The sequence below is a fragment of the Macaca thibetana genome, chromosome 4, assembly GCF_024542745.1.
Source record: "Macaca thibetana thibetana isolate TM-01 chromosome 4, ASM2454274v1, whole genome shotgun sequence".
In the NCBI taxonomy this organism is placed as follows: domain Eukaryota; kingdom Metazoa; phylum Chordata; class Mammalia; order Primates; family Cercopithecidae; genus Macaca; species Macaca thibetana.
In genome coordinates, this window is record NC_065581.1 from 147,098,822 (window position 1) to 147,121,611 (window position 22,790).

Sequence of the window (22,790 nt, forward strand, 5' to 3'; positions counted from 1 at the left end):
AGCATTGTATCTGACACTTAGTAAATGTTCACTAAATGGTAGTTTAAAAAAGTGAATACATTATTTCCTGAACCACCTGTCTCTTTGGGTTGGGCATTTCTCATTTTGGATTGCTCCTTGATTCTAATCAACCTAGTTATAATTGTTTTGCAAAAACTGGCTTTCCTTATTAGATTTTTGTTTAAGTACTAGAAACATCATGTTTGGAGACATGTTTGTGTATGCGTGGTGGTGGGAGGAAAAAGGAAGGCTATTTGAAATCATGACTTACCACTAGGACAAGAAATAAATGGTGAGTTATACTATTCTAGAATGTTGAAAGACTGTTAGTGCAGTTCCGGAAAATGTATCCATCCCATTGAATACATCTGCCTCTCAAATAGGGAGAACCAACTATCTCGTTTTCCTGGGACTCTGTTGGTTTTAGCACTAAAAGTTCCACATCTGGGGAACTTCTCCATTCTGGGCAATCTAGGGCAGTCACTTACATTAATTTACTATGATAAAACGTCTTTACATTTGTTATAGAAGTCACAATTATGGAAAAAGAAGGACTAAGTGTTATAGCAGAAAGAATAATGGCTAAATTTCACATCTGGGCCACGTAATTTGAAGATGGTGTGTCCTTAAACATATTGCTTATCTTCTCTGAGGCTTGATTTCTTCAGCTGCAAGAATGACAATAAAAATTATTTGCATAGTTAGGAGGATTAAATGAAATAATCTGTATTAAAGTACCTGGTACCTGTGGGCACTCAATAAAAAATGTCATTTTTACTTGATTTTGTTTGATTACCTGGCTCCTTGAAAATATTTTCTTTTCCTTGAAATAAATATAAAGTTAAGTGTAATAAAAAATTATTGTTGGCATCTAATATCTTTGATAAATGAACTAAAAGATGCAATAAATGTATTGTGTTAGAAAAAGGATATTTTGAAGGGCAAGAAGGATATTTCATAACAAGGAGTTATTTTGATTAGGTTTTATCTTAATCTTATTACCTTCTAACCTTGCCTTTTATATCCATTAAGTTTTCCCAAGCAAGTAGAGAACTCCTGGTGCTGAATCTTTTCAACTTTACTAAGTCATTTTTACACACTCCAACACATCTATAATATTTATAATATTCTCAGAAGCCACTTCCATGCCTGTTAATTGCCCCACACATCAGTAAATGCAGAGATGATCTTTCAGAGGAGGCCTATACTGCTGACATGGAGCCAAGGTGACAAAGAGAATACACGTATTAAGACCACTGATTTTTTACCAGTAAGCTTGGAAAAGACATTTCCTTCAGGTGAGCTCAAAGGGCGTCCTATAGTGGGTGATCAGTTGTACACGTGACACACATAGAATGAGAACATAAGTGCTGTTTGCATCCTTCCCACCACATACACCGCTCTATAGTCTCTAAGGCAGAGTCTTCCGGGCTGGGGACTAGGGTGCTTTCTTTCCACCTCTGTCTAGAGTGGGAAAACTTGCTGGTCAAGTTTCAACAAAAGCCCTATTCCTGGCACATCATTCTGTGCCCCGAAACATGTTGTACATGAAGTACTTAATGCCATCTAAGAAGTTTCCTTCAGCCAGACTTAAATCAAAACAAGTAATTCCTGGATAGCTAATGAAGAAACATGCTGACAAAGTAGAATTAAAGCAATTGCTTTAATTATAAGGAAGTCAAAGAAACTTTGAAAGGCCAACATCAACGTGCTTGGAGACAGAATTGTCAAAATTCCAATGAAGATGAAACATAGATTAAGCATTATAAAAAGGATGAAGTTAGACAGTCTTTTTTCCTGTGCAAAACTGTTGATACAGTGATGATAATTTTATTATTATTATGCTGATTTTTTTTGAGATAGAGTCTTGGTCTGTTGCCCAGGCTAGAATGCAGTGGTGCAATCATAGCCCACTATAACCTTAAACTCCTGGGCTCAAGCGATCCTCCCGCCTCAGCCTCCCAAGTGGCAGGACTATAGGTGCACACCACCATGCCGGCTAATTTTTTCTGTAGAGATGAGGTCTCACTATGTTGCTCAGGCTGATCTCGAACTCCTGGCCTCAAGTGACCCTCCTGCCTTGGCCTCTTGAGTCGCTAGGATTTCTGAATGTGCTTGGCCTGGTGATGACATTTTATATGGAGTTGGATGCCTGACTTATGTTCTGGTGATTACCTGCAGTATTTTAGAAAAGTTTTGTGATCCTGGCTGATTAATGCAATTGAACCAACTCTGCCATAGAGGTGAAAAAAAGGAATATTTTTGATAATGATAGATAACAATTTTAGGATTCTACTGACTTCAAAACCAGTGGGTTTTTTTTTCTTTAAAAAAATATGTTCTCTGTGATAGCTTAAATTGCTGCCTACTTTAATATTTTTATAGAGGCAGAGCATGTCCAATCATAATTTTATAAAATGAGTCCTTGGATCCTATATCTGGGCTGGTCTTAAAACATCACTCTATGTACTTGGGCACCATTTCAATGCCACGGAAAGTGCTCCACACTGATAAAGATTAATTCTGTTAACACTGATGCTTTGTATATCACAAAAGCAATGATGCTGTGGGCCTTAAACAGATTCACATGCAGAAACCAAATTCCACTCCAGTATGTTTTAGCCACATCTACATTGTTTTTTAAAAATGACACTTTGGAAAGACTCTCAAACGGACTTACTTTCTTTTTCTTAAGTAGTTTTGCTTCTTTTCTAGCACTTCATTTAAAATCAAAACAACATTTTTTACAGGATTAATGAATACAATCTAGTGAAATCAATTCAAATTAGCTTAACATTCTAGGCTTAAATGTTCATCTTTATAGTTGACTATCGAATGCAAGATGATGGCCAAGATGAATGGCTGGGGTTCATGAAGGTAGAGTTTTTATAACTAAGGGTACTTGTTTCTGCTTAGCCTGTGTTTACACAGTCTGTGGAAAGCTGAGAAAGTGTAATTACATTATGACTTTAGGCTGGCTGTGGTGGCTTATGCCTGTAACCTTGGCACTTTGGGAGGCCGAGGCCGGTGGAGCACTTGAGGTCAAGAGTTCAAGACCAGCCTGGCCAATGTGGCGAAACCCCGTCTCTACTAAAAATACAAAAATTAGCTGGGCGTGGTGGCAGGTGCCTGTAATCCCAGCTACTTGGGAGGCTGAGGCAGGGGAATCACTTGAACCTGGGAGGTGGAGGTTGCAGTGAGCTGAAATTATGCCACTGCATTCCAGTCTGGGCGACAGAGCAGGACTCTGTCTCAAAAAAAAAAAAAAAATATATATATATATATATATATATGCATGCATATATATGTATATATGTATATATATGTAATTATATATACATATATGACTTTAGAACAACTGGCCACATTGTATAAGACAAAAATATTATCTGGTCTGAAAAGATTATTGATATCAACATTACTACATGCATATAGCATAATATTGGCCCTTTCATATGACATCTATTGATCTGTTATGGAACCAGTGTTTCAGAGAAGAGAATCTGGGAAACACTGAGGTTTTCAGATTTCTATTGAAGTGGGGACCGATGGTATTGTGTAGGTGGTATGGATGTGTGAGGCTGAGGTTGTCTCTCTTTTGTTCTATGTTGTATCTTCAGCTCCCAGCAACATGGGACAGAGAAGGAGGCCTGCCCTGGAGGCCAGGGGCCTTGTGTTCCAGTGTCTGCTTTGTCAGCTCTGTGACTTTGGGCAACTCACTTGGTTTGGATGCATCTTGGTGTTCACATATGTCAATCATAAAGGAGCTGAACAAGGTCCTTTTCAGTTATAAAGTTCTATGGTGCAACACACATCACATCATTTCAGAGACTTCATGTGACCTTGTCTCATAAAAAGAAATGGTCCACTTTTGACTCTTTATCATCTAATTTCCTAGAAGAAAGGGCAATTCCAAGACCTATAGAAAAGTGGATACTTTCTATCCCATTTCTAATGTTAACAAAGAAGATCATTTTTTTTTCTGTTCCAAAAACCCTTCTGTAGCAAAAATTTTGGTACATTTTAAAGAACTCCAATGCTTTAAAAAGGGTCTTCTGGAAACCACCCTGGCTCAGGGCTCCCCCAGCAGATTCACAGCAATTTGATGAGTGAATCATGCAGCTTTACCTTGTGGGTTTATAAACTCTAATTGATACCAATAATCCCTTCTTGTAAAACTAATTAAAAACCGTGTGTGAGGAGACAGAACTTAACTCTCCCCACTAAAATTATGGAGCACTCCTAACTAGTCCTCAAACTTTATTTACTTGTGGGCCTATAAACCAACCTTCACCCGGTAGTTTGAAAGCTCAGTCTTTCTCTGGCTTGACAGAGAAAGGTTTGGGGTTGGGGAAATGTGTGGAAGGCCCTGTGATTCAGGAGTGAATTAACTCATTACCACCAACTCTACAAAGGACCAGGGCTTGGGCCAGGTAGCTGGTTCAGGAATGAATTGACCTCCAAAACATCTTCTTGGAGGGTCATGACTCTCAGTTTTAAACACTGTCTGCATGTTTCTGAATGGATGCAGAAAGGGCATGAAAGCTGTATTTTGCATCCTCATTCACTCAAGAAACATGCATTAAGCACCTCCTATGTGCCCCGTTTCAGGTGTGGCGAACAAACACGAACAGGACACAAAGAGTGGGAAATCCAGGTTCCTAAGGTCCTTGTTTTCACCCAACTATGAACATTCCATTTCTTGTCTTCACCTCACCCGCAGAGGTAAGGAACCTGGTGAACATCCGAAGACTCACCTGCTCCCTGATGTCTTCCCACAAGCACATCTGCTCCCACCATGCAGCCCATTCCCAGGATGCAGACGACGATGCCGATGAAATGCACAGCCTTGTACCGGATCAGCAGGAAGAACCAGGAGAGCAAAATCACGACTGGGATCACAAAACAGTCCAGGAGCTATTGGGAGGGATGAAGGTAAACAACAACGGGAAGTTCAGGAGGAAGCTTTCCATGTAAAAGGGAAAAGTAATTTAGTTCTGCAGAAAAGGTTCTGTCTTTCCCCTGAACCTGAGATTTTGTGTAGACCCAGACTTGATGTAGTTAAAACAGAATCTGAAATAAATGGAAATTAGCTTTATTTATTTACTTAATTGTAAACATCCCCCAAACTTTAAGGGAAAGGGGAGAAGGCAAACTGATAAGACAGGCTGGTGGTGAAGAGTCTCCTGCCTCCAGGTGCTGGGGCAGCTCTGCCTCCTGTCTTCTTCAGAGCCAGACCATGCTCCACGGGAACACCTTTAGTTTGGGGAGAGTATACCCGGCCTTTTTACACTGTCCCCCTATTTTACGAGAACATCTGGGAATAGGAGGTAAGGGTGCAGAGGTCTTATAATGTTTTATAAATTATTAGAAATTAGACAAAAGTTGAATTTAACTTCTCCTGGACAGCTGTCTTCCTGCTACCAGTAAAAATTGATCTGTTCTTGTCATTTCATTCTTAAAATAAAAAAGTGCTCTAAATATAAATGCAAATTTATGAGCCTCAAAAGTAGAAATACTTAAAAGAACTATTAGAAAAAATTTTTTTAAAGAAAGTTGAATAGAGTATAGCAAAAAAATTTGATTTCATTTTTTTATATATTTTGTACAAATAGTGAGATTCCATCTGACACGTAAGTCCGAGGAGTTGATAGAGAATTTGCCCCAATTATGTAGAGAGATAATGTGGTGAAATGAGAAGACCCCTGTCCTAGGAGTCAGAAGACCTGAATTTGAGTACAAATCCTCATTTACAGCTGTGTGATCTTGGGCAAATCACAAGCTCAGGAGCTTCAAATTTCTGTTAGTAAAATGAAGATAACAACTTTCCCCAAAGATCAGTATGAACCTCAAAGATACTACACATGAAAGTAATTCTTAAATCACGAGGCCCTCATTGCTGGTCTATAACCCTGCTTTCAAACACATGCTTTGGGCTCCATGGAATTAATTCAGACTCTACCACACCGTGGTAAGACCTCTGGATACACTATCCAAGACAGGGTCTCTCTTAGACAAAGTGATGTCACACAGAAGTGTAAGTTCCTTGTACCACATGAGGAACTTGTGATTTGTCCAACTGCCCAGTATATCTCCTTGCTGGAATTCTAAACAAGTGGCCCCTACCACCCAGCTGCCAGTACAGGGCAGTGATCCTCAATACTCCTTCACTTTCATTGCCTATATCCTATTGATTACCAAATTCTGCCAATTTAATCTTCCCAACATCTCTCAAATCTACTCATGCCACCCTCTCCCACTTCTGCCACCTAGACTGAGCTAACATCCTCTGCTACATGGAACAAGCCTCTCCTTCCTGCCCCAGGGCCTTCACTTACGTACACCCCTCCTTCTGGAGTGCTCCACTGCTTGAACTTCCTCCTCAGGCCTGCACTTGTTAAGTTGCCTCCTCAGGAAAGCCTCTTAGATCCCCAAGCTAGGTCAAGTCCTGTTTGATGCTTTTGTTGAACCCTGTACTTCTCCTCTGTAGTTCCAGTTGTAATAGTACTTAATTAGTACAGGATTATTGGCATCAGAACACTGCTGGGATTAGGAGGAGTATTCAATAAGAGATATTGAGCAAACATATGCAAATATTTTTAATGATCAGAAACATCAGAATAGAGTCTCCAAGATTCACTGAAGGCTGGAAAAGGTTTGTGTATTTGCAAAACATCCCTGAACATCAGAGTGGCTTCTTGGCACTGCAAATAGCATGCTGAATCCCCTCTATCCTCAAAGCTTTTTGTGACCTGGACAGATGCTCGTGTTTCTCTGTGCACTGGTCTTCTCCTCTGCAAAATGAAACAAGCACTCAGAATAGTAAGCTATCCCCAGGGTTGCTGAGATGATAAGGTGAGGAAGGACCATGTGAATGCTAAGTAGCACTGTGATGGCTGGGGGCTGAGCCCAAAGGTCACAGCACTCTTGGAGGGGCTATAGGAAGGAGGTGGTGGCAGGCAGGATTTTACTACAGCACACAGTTGCTCACTGCAGTTAATTAGCAATGTAAGTTAATGATGTGGTAATATGCTCTAAGGTAGGTTTCGCAGCTAGCCTCAGATGCTATTTAAGTATATTAGGAAATTTCAGTTTGCCATTGAAAACTGTTCACTGGGCATAAAACAGTTGGTGTTTTGTGTTAAAAATTAAAAATGATTGAGTCAAGTTGAAATATTTAGCTGCACACTACAGAATTAGGGTTTCATTATCCGGCTGGAAGCCCTTGGTCAGTGGAGCTGAAAGCCTCTATTCCTGAATTATTGAGGGCAAGCTAGGCCATCATCCAATCTTTGAGGAGGGCTGAAGTGAGCTTTTAAGTTCTCAGTGTCATTAGAAAACCCAAAGAACTTGATGAGTCCTGAGATCTATTCCCCTAATGGTTTGAGTTGGAAAATCCTTATTTGTAAGTGTCAGGTGGTTCTGTGGGTAAGTGCAAACTTTTAGAAAGAAGAGAAGGGAAAGAAGAATATAATCATAATTTTTCTTAAAGAAGGATACAATAAAGCCAGGGTTTCTGGGGTATCTGAGGAGAGAAGCTTGGTGCTTATGATACAGTGGGGCCTCAGTAATTGGTGGCTGAATAAATCAATGAATGGTCAGACATGTGGTATCACTGACCGTCAGAAGGGACATTAGAGATAATCAAGGTTGCTACTGGCATTTAGGGTGGGACAATTCATTTTGCAAGATTGTCTCATGTTCTCTGCAGGGCAGTTAGCATTGCTGGGCCTTGACCATTAAACATTCTACACATTTGCAAAGGCCCCTGGAGGGCAGTCTCTCCCCAGTTTAGAATCACCAAGACCCCTTTATTTAACAGTTGAGGATTCCTACGTCCCGAGAGGTGAAATGATGTGCTCAAGGTCACACAAATTGTTAGAATCAGCAGAAATTGTGTCATAATAATTTTTTGAACAATGTTTTAGTGAAGGTCAATGACAGGAATATTTAATTGCTACAGCTGAAGGTCTCACCATGGCATCTGTAACTATTGAGAGAAACTGTTTGGCAGCTGCTCTTACTAAACAGGCTATTCTTTTTTAGTGATTTTTGCCTTCAGCTTTCCCCTCGTGGTCATATAACATAAAACATACTGACAAAATAATTTTCCAATAGTTTTCTCCTAGCTTAATTCCTTGGCTAAGTGGTTGTTAGAGTGGTAGAAAAGAGAAGCATTATAACTGAAACTGTTAAAAAAGAAAACAAACAAACAAACAAAAACTCCTCTTCTGATTGCCATTAATCTTTTCAGTAGATTTAACTTTCTTTGCATACATCTCTGAATCTAAAAAGAAATTATAAAATATCCATACAAAAAAATAAACAAATATTATTTTATAACCATCTTATGCTCTGAAAACTCTCCAAGGACATTAAAAATACTTTAATGGAAAAGTGAAGTGTTTATTACTCTTAGATTTACATAGCATCCTTTTTTCCCCCCTAAGAATTTAAATGAATTTCATTCTCCTTATGCCTTGAATCCTCAGGCAACGTATGCCAGAGGTGTCTACGATTCTGTTTTCTAATTTTATAGAGATGGTTGAGCACAGTGGCTCACACCTGTAATCCCAGCACTTTGGGAGGCCAAGGCGGGAGGATCACTTGAGGTCAGGAGTTCGAGACCAGCCTGGCCAATATGGAGAAACCCTGTGTCTACTAAAAATACAAAAATTAGCCAGGCATGATGGTGCGTGCCTATAATTCAAGCTACTTGGGAGGCTGAGGCAGGAGAATTCCTTGAACCTGAGAGGCAGAGGTTGCAATAAGCTGAGATTGTGCCACTGAACTCCATCCTGGGCAACAGAGTGCGATTCTGTTTTCAAACCAAACCAAACCAAACAAAACAAACAAAAAGATAGAGACACGGAGGCACACAGTACACAACGGCTTGGGGCAAAGTCTCTGAAGTCATGGTGATAGCAGGATTATTATTTGAACCTTGTAGGTGTTTTTAAACTTTATTAGACGGGGTCTCATTAAATTGCCCAGGCTCATCCCAATCTCCTGGGCTCAAGCAATCCTCCTGCCTCAGTCTCCCAAGTGCTGGGATTACAGGCGTGAGCCACTGCGGCCAGCTTGAACCTTGTCATTTTAAATAACATTTACAGTTGGTTGCATTAAGTTTACACTTAGAGTTTGTAAAAACGATTATGTTATTTTTATGGTAGACAAAGTGAATCTTCACAACAGCCCTTTAAGGGAGTTATGACTGCATCTACTTTATAAATAAGGGAACTGACAGTCTAAGAGAAAAGCAAATTAGTATTAGAATTGGGGCTAACACACTAGCATCTGGACTCCTAGAGTTCAAGTGCAGCTTCCAGAAGTTATTTAAATAAAAAAGGTTCATGTTGACATTACTTTTAAGACAACAGAAGAAAGTCAACATTAAGTAGCATTAAAATTTTAACAATACGTATATGTACAGGAAGATTGAAGCATCATTTAATTTCCCCTCTCTCTCCCTACCTCCTTTTCTTTTCCTCCCCAGCTGATCTGACCATCTTATCACTGCACCTTTCTCTGCAGCCTTTAATCACATTTGGTTATGCCCTCTCCTGCACACACGCATCCCATCCCTCCCTTCCTGCCAAAATCAACTCGAGCTTCTCTCTGGACTTCTATGGATGCTCCCTCCCTTTGCCAGCACTCCGCAGACCCCTTAACCTGGCTTTAGACACTCACGCTTCTGAAAGTGTGCTCATCACGATGCACACAGCTCCCCCAAACATGGTCATGAAGCTGCCCCAGTAGTGGACAGTCTCATGAAGATGGAACATTTTCTGAGTGTCTGTGAGATCTGCCTTCAGGCTGCAAACCCTCTTTACAGCTGGTGGGTCTCCCCAGTTGTATCCCGGTTTTACAGAATATTTTACAAGTCTTTGGTCCACAAGAGTTCACAATTCTATGTCTGGGATGCAGGAAGAGGCACAGGCTGTGGAGATATGGGATGGGGATTGGGGGGCTGTCTCCCTTTAACAACACTGCCAGTGGTTTTGGGCAACCACTGGCACACCCCAGCCCCAGAGGCGTGGGATAGAGGGAGCTAGGAAAAGCAGAGCGAGGAAGTCCTCTGGGTCATCAGTGCTTCTGCCTCACCCCTGCCAAGTGGGCGGTCAGCTGCTACAGCCATCCTCCCTTCAACATCCAAGGGAACCTCACCCTCTTCTCTGTTTCCCTGGCTCTTTCCTGCAACGCCCCCTTGGAAGTCATGAGAGTTGAAGAATTAAAGGAAAGATAAAGCCAGAAAAAGTTTATTCTTCATTCAGCTGACATTTATTGAGCATTTACCAAAGCCCAAAGCCCCTAGCCCCTGTGTGCATTCCTATCAATTTGTACATTATCTTTTTTATTGCCAATTTATATCAAATATAAACTTTTATAATTGTTTTAAATTTGTCATGTGATTACTGATGAAGCAAAACTTTCTTTCTATTGAATTATTAGTATTATTACTGATATATAAAATATCTTTATATAGTATTAAGACTATTAGACCTTTATCATATTTGCTGAAAATATTTTTATAGCTTTAAAAAATTATGGGTTTAAATATTTATTTATAAGCTCATTTTTAAAAAAACGTCTTCTCTCTCCCCAAATCAGCGAAGTAGTCATCTATGGTAAGTGATCTATGTGTTCTTTTAGTTACTTATTCCTTTTTTAACATTTAAAATTGTAATTCATCTGGAATATTTTGTTGCATGAAATTAAATTAATAGCTAATTCAGTTTCTTATTACAGTCCACTTTCTCACTACATTTGTTGAATAATTAGTCCCTTTCTTGTTGCTCTGCAATATTTTCTCTATAGTATATTTTATATATATTAAAATCCATTTTCGGGCCATGTTATATACCATACTACCAACAGTATCATGTTGCTTTAATTGCTGTAGCTTTACAAATGCATTTTTAATGTCTTCTAAGGCAAATTGGTTTTCATTACTCATTATTCAAAAAAGTATCTTAGCTATTCTCATCTGTTTTTCTTTCCAGATGAAATTTACTGCCATAGTTTTTAGTCTTCAACATCCCTCCCCCTCTTAAAAAATCCCCAGGGATTGCAAAGAGCTTTTACATCCATTATGTCATTGTCAAATGTTAAATGAAGGCTTTGGGGGAAAATCTGTATCTTTCTCCAAACTCTTACGGAGTTTCAAATGAAATTTTGAATTTGGATATTTGTGTTTATTGCTGGATAATATCAGTTGGGTATGAATTACCCTTTTCAAAAAGAGCACAGTGATATTGATGTCAGATAAAAAAGACAGAGGGAATTTGTTAGAAAAATGAGATAGTCATATAGCACTTAAATGTTATCCTTTAGCCTACTGTTAACTTTTCTGAGTTGATTAAGCAAAGTTCCATCAAATAATCTAAAGTAATAACAAAATTCATTGTACTTTCAAAAGAATGAGTAGCTTTGCCCAGAAGTGCAGGAAAAAGCCAGTAAGTTACTTCTTTCCATAAAAGCAGGAAGTGCTTTCTTCTAAAAGATCAAATTTGTAACTTCAGTTTTACCTGTTCAAAGAATTACTTTAACTCATGAAAAAAATAATCAGAGTGTAATAAAGTTAGTACATTACGGTATTTTATGTTTTCTGACTTATATGCTCTGCAACATGGATGAAAATGACAAGGAAATCTAGGTAACTAAGATGGGAAAACTGCTCTGCAAATTAAGAACAGTGATTTCAGGAAATCTCCATAGCATTCCCATTTTCTACTTACAAACCTAACAACTTGGCAATGCTTGTTCTTCATCTTCAACTTACGGCTTTTAACTACCTTCAGAAAAGCTGAGTATGGTATTATGTTTCCATTCTAGTAAAATGTCTATTTACAGACTGTCTTTTGTGTCTAAAATACTACCTGTTCTGTTTTTTTCTTTAATGTTGGATGCTGTGGTTCCAATCACTTAGTTTTCCTCTCTTCTTGGATTTAACTGGCAGAAAATAATAGCTTGATTCATTTGAAACTGCTATATTTGTAGGTCAAATTGGTTGTATTCTACATGGTTCACCTCAAAGACCCCAAGAACCAAATGGAGATCAAACAGCTGTATTAATTTTAAACCAGCTGTATTAATTTTAAATTGGAGAAGGCAGTGTTGCCTCCAGTCTCCCACTCCAATTTAACTTAGCCTAAACTTTCTTAGCCAGATATCCTAGGGGAAATGGTCTTCAGGTCTTAGACTCTGTATTTCAGGGGTCTTTCCAGCAAGGGACATAGAGCAGGCAGAAATGAAGCACTGCAGATTTTTTTCCCTCAAAACTTTCAGTTTTCTTTTAAAGCATCACATCTCCACCTAAGTGGTAAAGTCCACAACTGGATATTAAATTTAGCTATTTCCTCTTTGGGGTGGAGCAAGAAAGGAATGGAAAGATAGATAGATAGATAGATAGATAGATAGATAGAGAGAGAGAGAGAGAGAGAGTTTTCTCCCATCATCTCAGCTTTTCGAAGGAAATGCAAGTCTTCCCTGATCTAGGTGGTCTCATGGGAAGGACAGGAGTCCTTCTACATTCCCTCTATACCATGCTTGCTTTAGATGACATACATGTTCATGTAAAAATTTGTTTCTTGATTACATATCTACATATCATAGTGTTAGGCATAAAAATTTCTGGATGGAGAAAATCAGAATCTATAAGAATAAAATGTTAACAATAGTTATCTTTGAATGGGATAACTGAATCTTCACAACTCCATGGCCCAAACTCTCTGTGGTTTCCAGATTTCCTCTCTGGAGCATATACAGACAGTCCCTAACTTAGGATGGTTTGACTTACAGTATTTTCAATTTATGATGGGTTTATAGGGATGTGACACCATCGTAAGTCCAGGAGCATCTGTACTTCTTTCAAAATATATAAAACAACACATGTTATGTATGAGAGGGTAAAAATCTACAAGAGTCAGGTTAGTGTTTTCAAGGGAAGCTGATGGTTTATTTTAAAAAGTTTATTTTAAAAAACTTCTCCCATTCCAACAGAGCATAATGAGGTGACCTCACCCCTCTTTCTAATGGTCTGTGCCCAAAAGAGACTCCTCTGCCAGCCTTCAGATCCTCATTAACGCTCCCCTCTGGCTATCACAGGCCAAGAGCTCTCCTCAAGTGGCCCAGCTGTCAGAGGCTAAACCTGCGGCCACTGGTAGGTGATTCCAGGAAAGAGAACATTTCCCCACTCTCCCTTCCTCTGCTTCTAATTGGCAATTCTCCCATGTTTCTAACAGTGACAAAGAGAAATCCATCTCCAGTGAGTAAAACTGAAGTGTTAACAGGGAAGGATCTTCAAAAGGACAAACTTCAGTAAAACACACACACACACACACACACACACACCCCCCAGAAGTCTTCTTTAGGCTGACAGTCCAGCTGAAGAGAGTAGAAAATATTTTGTGCAACATACATTCACATACAATCAATAACCATTTTAATTCTGTGGCCTGGATTTGTCACCATCCCAGAGGCATTTGAAAATCTGACCAGGAGTGTAATTCCAAGGAGTCGTATATTTCGTCTGGAACAAACTTTTCTGGTAGACAGCCACTGCCTCTCTTACACTCTCTCCCTGAGATTTTTTTTTCCTTCTCAGAGCTATGTTATTCATAACCCTCTCCCCTCCCAAACCCTATACCTTAGAACTTACTGTTTAGGTTTTACTGTCTTAAAATATTCATGTTGGATAAAGCCATGTTTCCATCACATTGTCCAAGAGAGCTAAGCTAATTAAATGTGTCACTGTGCTGACTATATATAACAGACTTTTTCCAGGAAATACCCTATTTTTTTGGATTTAGAAAATTATTTTTACCAAACTACTTTTCTTTTCCTACAAATAGGAATTTAAATGTGTAAACTATATATGTCCCCTTGTGCCAGTCATTCGAACTTTCTAGTTGCTCAAGTTTATTCGCTTTACTTTTTTGGCTTCAGCTCTCAAAGGAGAAAAGAAGGAAAGAAAAAAATGACACTGCTATGCACTGAAAATCTGGGACAAGTACCTAGAAATCTAGGTGACCGGAAGATACAGATAATTAGACACAAGCTCTCTAGCTCAGTTGCGGGGAAATCTGCCTTCGGTGAGAGCAGAGCTGTCCCAGGGGGCAAGATCCTTTTGGTTGAGGATCATTGGGTATCATCAAAGCCTTTATCAGCTTTAAAAACACGTTCTGATCATCAGCGAACCAGATTCTACAAGTAAAAAGCAAGGAATTAACATTTACCGAGTGCCTACTATATGCCAGGCTCCCTGATACATGTTCTTATTTTTCCCATTTTACAGATGAGGAAATGGAATTCTAAAGATAGTAACTTTCTTGAAGTCACCTAGCAATGTCAGAGCCAGGATGTGATCACAGGTCTGCTATTCTCCTTACATAAAACAAACTTAGTAATCAAGGCCCAGGTGGAGCAGAAACTATATAGGATTTATATATCGTCTAGTTGTCTAGACTGGATTAGCCTCAAATCAATCTAGCAGCTGTGAGCTCTCTCTTACATTGAGAGTACCATGGGAGACAGAGAAAACTCTGAGACTATTGAAAAATGGTCACTGGTTGGGGGAGCTCCTCTGCATTTTTTGTGTTAAATAAAGTATAGGTTATAAGACAAAGTGCATGAGAATTAGAACCATTCCTTTTCTGACACTGTGTGGCTATCTTGGGTATTTTTGGAGAAGTGGTTGTCTTAAGTCAGCCAAACTCTAACTTGTATTTCTAATTTTTAGAATTCATGAACATAGGAACATTAACAGTAACATTAAAGCAAGTACACATTTCAAAGTGCATATTGAAGGAAATAAAAGTTTTCTGATAAAATATTAATTCTACATTAATTTTGCATTACTTTTGATTCCTCACTGCATTACAATAGTATGGGGAAACAATTTCAAAAGCTAGAGGAAAACATCTTGTACTTTTTGGGTTTTATTTCTAGGTTTATTTCCAGGTTTTGTTAGAAAAGAGCAAAAATTGCCAGCTGTGGAGGCTTACATCTATACTAGCGTTTTGGGAGATGGAGGTGGGAGGATTACTTGAAGCCAGGAGTTCAAGACCAGCCTGGGCAACAAAGTGAGACCCTATCTTTACAAAAAATATGAAAATAAGCTAGGCGTGGTGGTGAACACCTATAGTCCCAGCCACTTGGGAGGCTGAGGTGGGAGGATCACTTGAGCCCAGAAGTTTGAGGTTGCAGTGAGCTAGGATCATACCACTGCATTCCAGCCTATGTGACAGAGCAAGAAAAATGCAAAAATCAGATTTTTATTACCTTATACTAGCCACTTATTTACTCATCCAAAAGATATTTATTGAATGCTTACTAAATGACCAGGATTGCTATAGATGCGGAGGATACCAGCATGAACAAAACACTCTACATCCAGGTGCAGGTGGACAGGTGCCAATGAACACGCATTTCTTTCCTCCAGTTGACACTCAGTTTCTTTCCCTAAGGACTTGCCTGGTGGGGAAGGTGATTCTGCCCTCTGTTCTTTGGAACCCTCCCCTCTCCCCTTCTGCTGTCTCTGAGGCCTTGCTCCAGCAGCTACCCCACTTCCCTCCTGGATCCTCATCCCTTTCTGCTTGCTGCATTCCTTCACTATATAGGTCCTGGTCTTATTCTTGATGCCCACTGGCTCTGTGGCTATTTATCTTTTCCTCTTCACAGCCAGCCTGTGAAGATCAATCTACACTTACTGCCTCTGGCATCTTGGTCCCATTCATTCCTCAAGCTACAGCAATACTGACAGCTCCTTTCACTATGATCACCAAGGCTAAATTGCCTGGCCGCTTCTGACTTATCTTACTAAACCTCTCTGCAGTAGTTGGCATTGCTAACTACTGTCCCCTTGAATTTTCCCTCTCCTGATTTATCTGTCTTTTTTCCCTCCTACCTCTTTGGCCCTTTGTTCTGTCTTTTTGTGGATGCATCTTGTTCTTTTGGTCCCTCTCAAAGTTGGTGTTTCTGAGGGATCAATCCTTGGCTGTCTTATTTTCACATTCTACATGTGCCACTCTTTGGCTGTCACCCACCTCTTACTTCCTTTCCTGCCAAACTTCTTGAAAAGAGTTGCATTTAGCCACTGTCTCCATCTCATCAACATCCATTCAACACCTCGATTCACTGCAATCTGGTTTCTGTTCCCCAAACATGATCAAAATGGATCAAAAACATTCCCTGTTTTTGAACCCAGCAGACACATTTTAATCCTCTTCTCACTAAGTGAAGAATCTGACACTTCTTCCTTCTTTTGGTGCTTTCAACCACCCCCGCCCTTGATTTCATCCCTCGGGCCTCTTCAGACTCCTTTATGCGTTCCTGGCTTATGGGCTCCTGCATCTACTCTCATCTCTCAAATGTTGTGTTCTCAGGATTTTGCCATAATGTCTCATCTCACTGTTGTACATTTACCCTGAATGATTTCATCTACCATTCTGACTTTAAAAATCATCCCTATGTTGAGTACTTCCAAATGTACCTCACAAATCTGGATCTATCTCCCGAACTCCACAGCCATATCACCACCTACTTATCTAATGTGAATGTGCCTCAAATCCCCACAGCTCAGCATGGCTCAAACTTAACTCATCTTTGTTCCCAGATTATCCCTGCTCTTGTGATTCTTCCTTCCCTGAATGGGACCAGCAGTAACTTAGTTGCTCAGGTCTGAATCCTGAGTGTCTGACAATCAGAGGTCATACTTCTCCCCTTGAAACACTTTCTTGACTTGGCTTCCAGGACATACTACATTCTCCTTGTTCTCCTCTACCACACTAGCCTCTCCTCAGCCTGCTTTCCCCTAGTCTCTGAATGTGGTCCATGGCTCAGTTTCATTTTCTTCTCTTTTCTATTTATACCCATTCCACTGTGATCTAATCATACAATGACCTTTAGCACCATCTATATGAGAAGGACATCCAAATGCATAATTCCAGTTTCAGCCTCTCTGTTGAACTCCAGACACATATACTCAGCTACCAATACCAAGCTCTGCTTGGATGTCTAACAGGAAACTCAAATCTACATGACCAAAGCAGAATGCTTTGATTTTCTGCTTCACATCTTGTCTTCCCCAGTGTTCTTCATTTTACCACACGGCACAACCATCCCCCAGTGACTGAGGCCAATAACTAAGGAACCATTCTTGACTCTTTTTTTTTTCTTTCCAACTTCCCCTATCCACTCTATGAATGCTAGAAAATCCTATTGGCTTTATCTACTGAATGCATCAAACCATCTCTATCCACGTCCACAGCTAGCAAGTGGCTTCAAGTCATCATCATGCACTTAGTGGCCCCCTGACTGTCTAATCACATCCACTTCTACTCCTTAAAGGTCAGTTCTCCACCAACAGCAATCACAATCTAAAAATACAAATTAGATCACATCGGTCCCCTGCCCAACACAGTCTAATAATTTTTCTAAGAGCAAATCCAAACTCCTTTCCTTGACTTTGCCTTATATAATATGCCTCATCTTCGTCTTAGATTTAGTCTCTTACTACTAGTAACTTCTTTCACTCTTTCTATTTCTTAAACATGCCATGCTCAAGTTCTTCACCCTTATACTGTCCTCTTTGCTTGGAACTCTCTTCCCCATATCTATGCATATTTTACTCCCACACATTCTAATGGGAGGGTCAGAAAATAAAACCTAAGTATGCCTTAGAAAGGAAGCTTCATGAGGGTAAGAACAATCTTCTTCATGCTATATGTCTAGTTGCCAATGGGAAAGTGTACATAATATATGCTCAAAAAATACTTGCTGAGCCCTGAACAAATAAACATGAATTGATCTTTCTTTTTCATTCACACACCCAATAAGTCACCAAGTCCTTTCTTTTTAGCCACTTAAAACTATTTAGAATCTCTTTACTTGTCCTGCCTGTCTGATCTCATGTGAAAAGAGATCAGATCATGCAAGGGATCTTTCTAAATTACAAATATCATCATGCTATTTCTACAGTAGAAATGCTCAGAATTAAGTCCAAACTCACGAATATGGCTTATAAGTTAGTCCCTTTGTGACATTGGGTACTTTTTCATCTTCTTTTTTGCTCATTTCCTCCTTCGAACTCCATGCTGTTAGTTATACAAGAGTTGTTAGTTTTAGAGATCTGTTGTACAACATTTGCCTATAGTTAATAGTATTGTATTGGGCACTTGAGATTTATGAAGGTAGAGCTCATGTTAAGGGTTCTTACTGTAATAAAAATAATTAAATTTAAAAAACACACAAAACACAACCACAAACTCAGTGCTGAAGCCATTCCTTAACACACCATGGTCTTTCTTGACTCTTATTCACTCCGTCACCCAGGCTGAAGTGCACCTGGGCTCAAGTGATTCTCCCACCCCAGCCTTCCAAGTAGCTGGGACCACAGGCACATGCCACCATGTCCAGCTAAGTTTTTGTATTTTTTTAGAGATGAGATTTTACCATGTTGCCCAGAGTTGTCTTGAACTCCTGAGCTCAAGTGACCTGCCCGCCTCGGCCTCCCAAAGTGCTCGGATTACAGGCGTGAGCCACTGTTACTGGCCATGACTCATTTCTTCTTTCTTTTCTTTCTTTCTTTCTTTCTTTCTTTCTTTCTTTCTTTCTTTCTTTCTTTCTTTCTTTCTTTCTTTCTTTCTTTCTTTCTTTCTTTCTCTCTCTTTCTTTCTTTTCTTTCTTCCTTCCTTCCTTCCTTTCTTCCTTCCTTCCTTCCTTCCTTCCTTTCTCTTTCTTTTCTTTCTTCCTTCCTTCCTTCCTTCCTTCCTTCCTTCCTTCCTTCCTTCCTTCCTTCCTTCCTTCCTTCCTTCCTTCCTTCCTTCCTTCCTTCCTTCCTTCCTTCTCCTCCTCCTCCTCCTCCTCCTCCTCCTCCGCCTCCTCCTCCGCCTCCTCCTCCTCCTTCTCCTCCTCCTCCTCCTTCTTCTTCTTCTCCTTCTCTCTCTCTCTCTCTCTCTCTCTCTCTCTCTCGATGGAGTCTGGCTCTGTCACCCATGCTGGAGTGTAGTGGCATGATCTCGGCTTACTGCAACCTCTGCCTCCTGGGTTCAAGCCATTCTCCTGCCTCAGTCTTCTGAGTAGCTTGGATTACAGGCATGCACCACCACATCCAGCTTTTTGTATTTTTTAGTAGAGATGAGGTTTCGCCATGTTGGCCAGGCTGTTCTCAAACTCCTGACTTGAAGAGATTCACCTGCCTTGGACCCCCGAAGTGCTGGGATTACAGGTGTAAGCCACTGCACCTGGCCGCCAGGACTCATTTCTTTGCACATGTTGTTCCCCGTTTGGAGTTCTCATGTCCTTTTCCCTTGCCAGAGTTCAGTTTAGCCAATGCTTCCTCCAGGAAGCCCGCTCTGGCTCCCTAAATCCAGATTAGGTGCCCCCTGAGGGGCTCCCATACATTTCTGTATTACTGAATTGTATTGATTACACTAAAATGTAATTCCTTTCCTTAAGGACAGGAATTTTTCTCTTTTCTGCTCAGTTTTATCTCCTGCAGCTAGGGTGGTGCTTGACACACAGTAGTGATCCTGTAAGTATTTTATGAATTCATTCAAAAATATTGATGGAGCACCTTCTGTGTGTAGGCACTATCCTACGAAATACAAATTCCAGGTAATAAGAAAATTCCCTGCCCTTACAGAGTTTATAAGAAAAGACAGCCAATTAAGTAAAATTAGTTTTGTCAGTGGTGATAAGAACTATGGAGGAAAATAAAACAGGAGAGAGGGGAGGCAGCATAGGAGCAGGTGTGAGGTTGCAATTTTAAACAGGGTGGTTAGAGAAGAGTTCACTGAAAAGATGACAGTTGAGAAAAGTCTTGAGATGCTCATTGCATCATCTGGCAGATAGTAGATGTTGAATGAATGAATAACCAATGAAGCAATGAATAATTTCTATTACTCTGAACCACTTGGGGAGCTCCACTGTCATTAAGTTAGCTGTACTGTATGAATCTACTTATTGAGATGATTTCTGCACGGGGAATCAAAGGTGAGCGCCCTAGGCAGCTGCTACTCCCTGTCATTGTTCTCTGGCCCAGATGGTGTCACAGCTCCTAAACTACTCACAGATCCCCCTACTTAATGGCCTCAGGAAATGCCCAGTCACGGTCTGTCTTCCTGTTCAGAGGCTCTTGAATTAGAAATGGCCCCAACTCAGAAGATATAAACAAGAGGGAAGAAAGGAAGGAGAGAGACAAAAATAACTCCTGCTATTTTCTCAGATGCTGGGGTTTCTATGCATTCTCATTGTCTGAGTCTTAAAAAGTTTCAATGGCCATAAGACTGTAACCTTCCATCATAAAGCAGCTCGCAGGCTTTTACTGATTTATGAAGAAAACCATCTCCTCAAAAGGGTTGCCAATGGAAGCAGGCTTTGCATAGTTTTTCTTTTTCTTATTTTACATGAAAGGATACTTTCCCACTTTAACCATTTATTACAGGTGAATTTTTTACAGTGATAGACTCAAAATGAGCATGGCTGTCAATGGAACCAGTCAAGGTACAGAAGTGTTTTCATGTGCATCTATTCAGGCAGAAAGCACCAGGGTGCTCTCCAAGGAGCCCATCTAGGCAGTACTGGGAGAATTGGCACCTTAGTAACCACAAAGAAGGAACATCTCCTGGGCAGGATACTTTTCTCAACCAAGGGAAACACAAGTATGGGTGGGCAGGAGAACCTGCTCTTACACTTATGTTTCTGGTTCTATTTGGAGAAGGCTCTCAGAAGATCAGTGCCTTTGAACCTACCTGGAGGGTGGTGCCTCAGTCCATTAGGGCTGCTGTAAAAAAAAAATACTATAGACTGGGTGGCTTATAAACAACGGAAATTTATTTCCCACAGTTCTGGATGTTGGTGTCTAAGATCAAAGACTTAGACAGCAGATTCTGTCTGGTTGGGACCCATTCCCCGGTTCATAGACAGCAGTCATTTCTCTGTGTCCTCGCGTGCATGGTAAGGGGCAGGGGAGGTCAATGGGGTGTCTTTTATAAGGGCACTAATCCCATTCAGGAGGGCTCCACCCTCCTGATCTAGTCAACTCCCAAAGGCTCCACCTCCAAATACCATTATATTGGGGGTTAGGATTTCAATATATGAATTTCGGGAAGACACGAACACTCAATCTATAGCAGGTGGGGAGGATTTAGATATTGCCTCCAACTGTGTTAGTTTTCCATTGCTGCTGCAACAAATGGCCACAAACTTAATGGCTTAAAACAGCACACATTTATCTTACAGTTCTGGAGGTCAGAAGTCCTTAAATCAAGGGGATGGCAGGGTTGTGTTCCTTCTGTAGGCTCTAGGAGAGAATCCCTTTCCCTGCCTTTTTCAGCTTCTAGGGGCTGCCTGCATTCCATGGCTTGTAGCCCCTTTCTCCATCTTCAAAGCCAGCAATGTGGTGTTTTCAAGTCTCTCCCTGAGTCTGACCTCCACTTCTATTGTTACATCTCCCTCCACTCTGACTCCTGCAAAGGACTTCTCTTCAAAGAACCTTTATGATTACATTGAGGTCACCCACATAATTCAGAATAATCTCACCATAGCAACATTATTAGTTTAATAACATCCACAGAGTCTTTTTTGCCATGTAAAGTAACATATTTACATATTATAGGGATCAGAACATTGACTTCTTTGAAGGGCCATTATTCTGCTTACTGTTCCAGTTATGTTCATGCATAATGAAAGGTGTGCCTTGAAAATAATGGAAAGTTCTTTTAAGGGAAGAAGAAAATTACCACTTATTGAGCAGGATGTGCAGGTGTTTACATATCTAATCTTCTGTAATGCACTGGAATTCACTCATCCGAACATGGCTGTCATTCAAGATAGTCACTCTGGAAGGTTATGGTTGTATTTTAATGAATCTTTCATCACTCAAAAATATATTAACTCTTTGAAATTGCCTCTCAGCACTCATTGGAATATCCTTAATGGAAGCAATTGCTCATGCTTTTTGGGTAGGTTTTATTATTTGGAAAAAACCAAAATGCTGGATTATGCTAGGTAATACTTTCTGGATTCAAATGAAGGATAAATTATAAAGAAACTTAAATGACTTAAAACTGGTTTGGAAGGAGATTTCAAAAGAGAAATTCTAAATGGTAGCCACATTAGAATAAGTACATACTATTGAAAGATAGCACTTTGAAGAATGATATATTTGCCTATCCAACCTTATCCACCAAATACGCCAGTTAATTTGTCCATTAGTTCTGAGAATTTAAGTAGGAAACTGTGTGTGTGGTATAATACTGGACTACAGAAGTGTTTTACTCTTCACAGATTTAGTGTATAGAAAGAATACCTAAGGAAAAATATGATTTATTATTCATAGCACAAAATGATTTTTTTATTTATAAGAAATTGTCTAGTGTATTTCCCAGTATATTAAAAATAAAATCATTTGCAAAAATATATTTGAAAATATTATTTTGGGAAGCAATTCATTGCAGACAAAGCTTAGCTCCTGGTACTGGGAAAACATGATTCCAAGTAGGATACTACCACACTTGTTTGTACAATTTCCCTTGGTACTTTCACTCTAAAACAGAGTGGGCTGGAAGAATTTTGTTCATATCTAGCAGCAGTGGCATTAATCTTTATGAGATTTCACCTCCATTGATTGGTAATGGTCTTCCCTGATATAACACCACAATCGGTCAGTGGCAAAGCTAATTGGAATGCGGGTTTCCTAACCTTGTCCTTGTCTCCAGCAAATTCTTTCACTTAGATTACTTTGCATGCAACTGAAATTCACCATTCCTCTTAAATTTGTTGACCAA

General features: G+C 39.9%; 1 protein-coding gene across 3 annotated transcripts in view; it reads right to left on the bottom strand.

Moving 5' to 3' along the window:
* The window catches only part of SLC35F1 (solute carrier family 35 member F1), a 400,531-nt gene that overhangs the window by 42,566 nt on the left and 335,175 nt on the right, over positions 1 to 22,790 (bottom strand). For all 3 annotated transcript variants that reach the window (XM_050786549.1, XM_050786550.1, XM_050786551.1), the window contains one exon: positions 4,758 to 4,917. In XM_050786549.1, the coding sequence (XP_050642506.1) occupies positions 4,758 to 4,917 (160 nt within the window). The remainder of the gene's footprint in view (positions 1 to 4,757; positions 4,918 to 22,790) is intronic.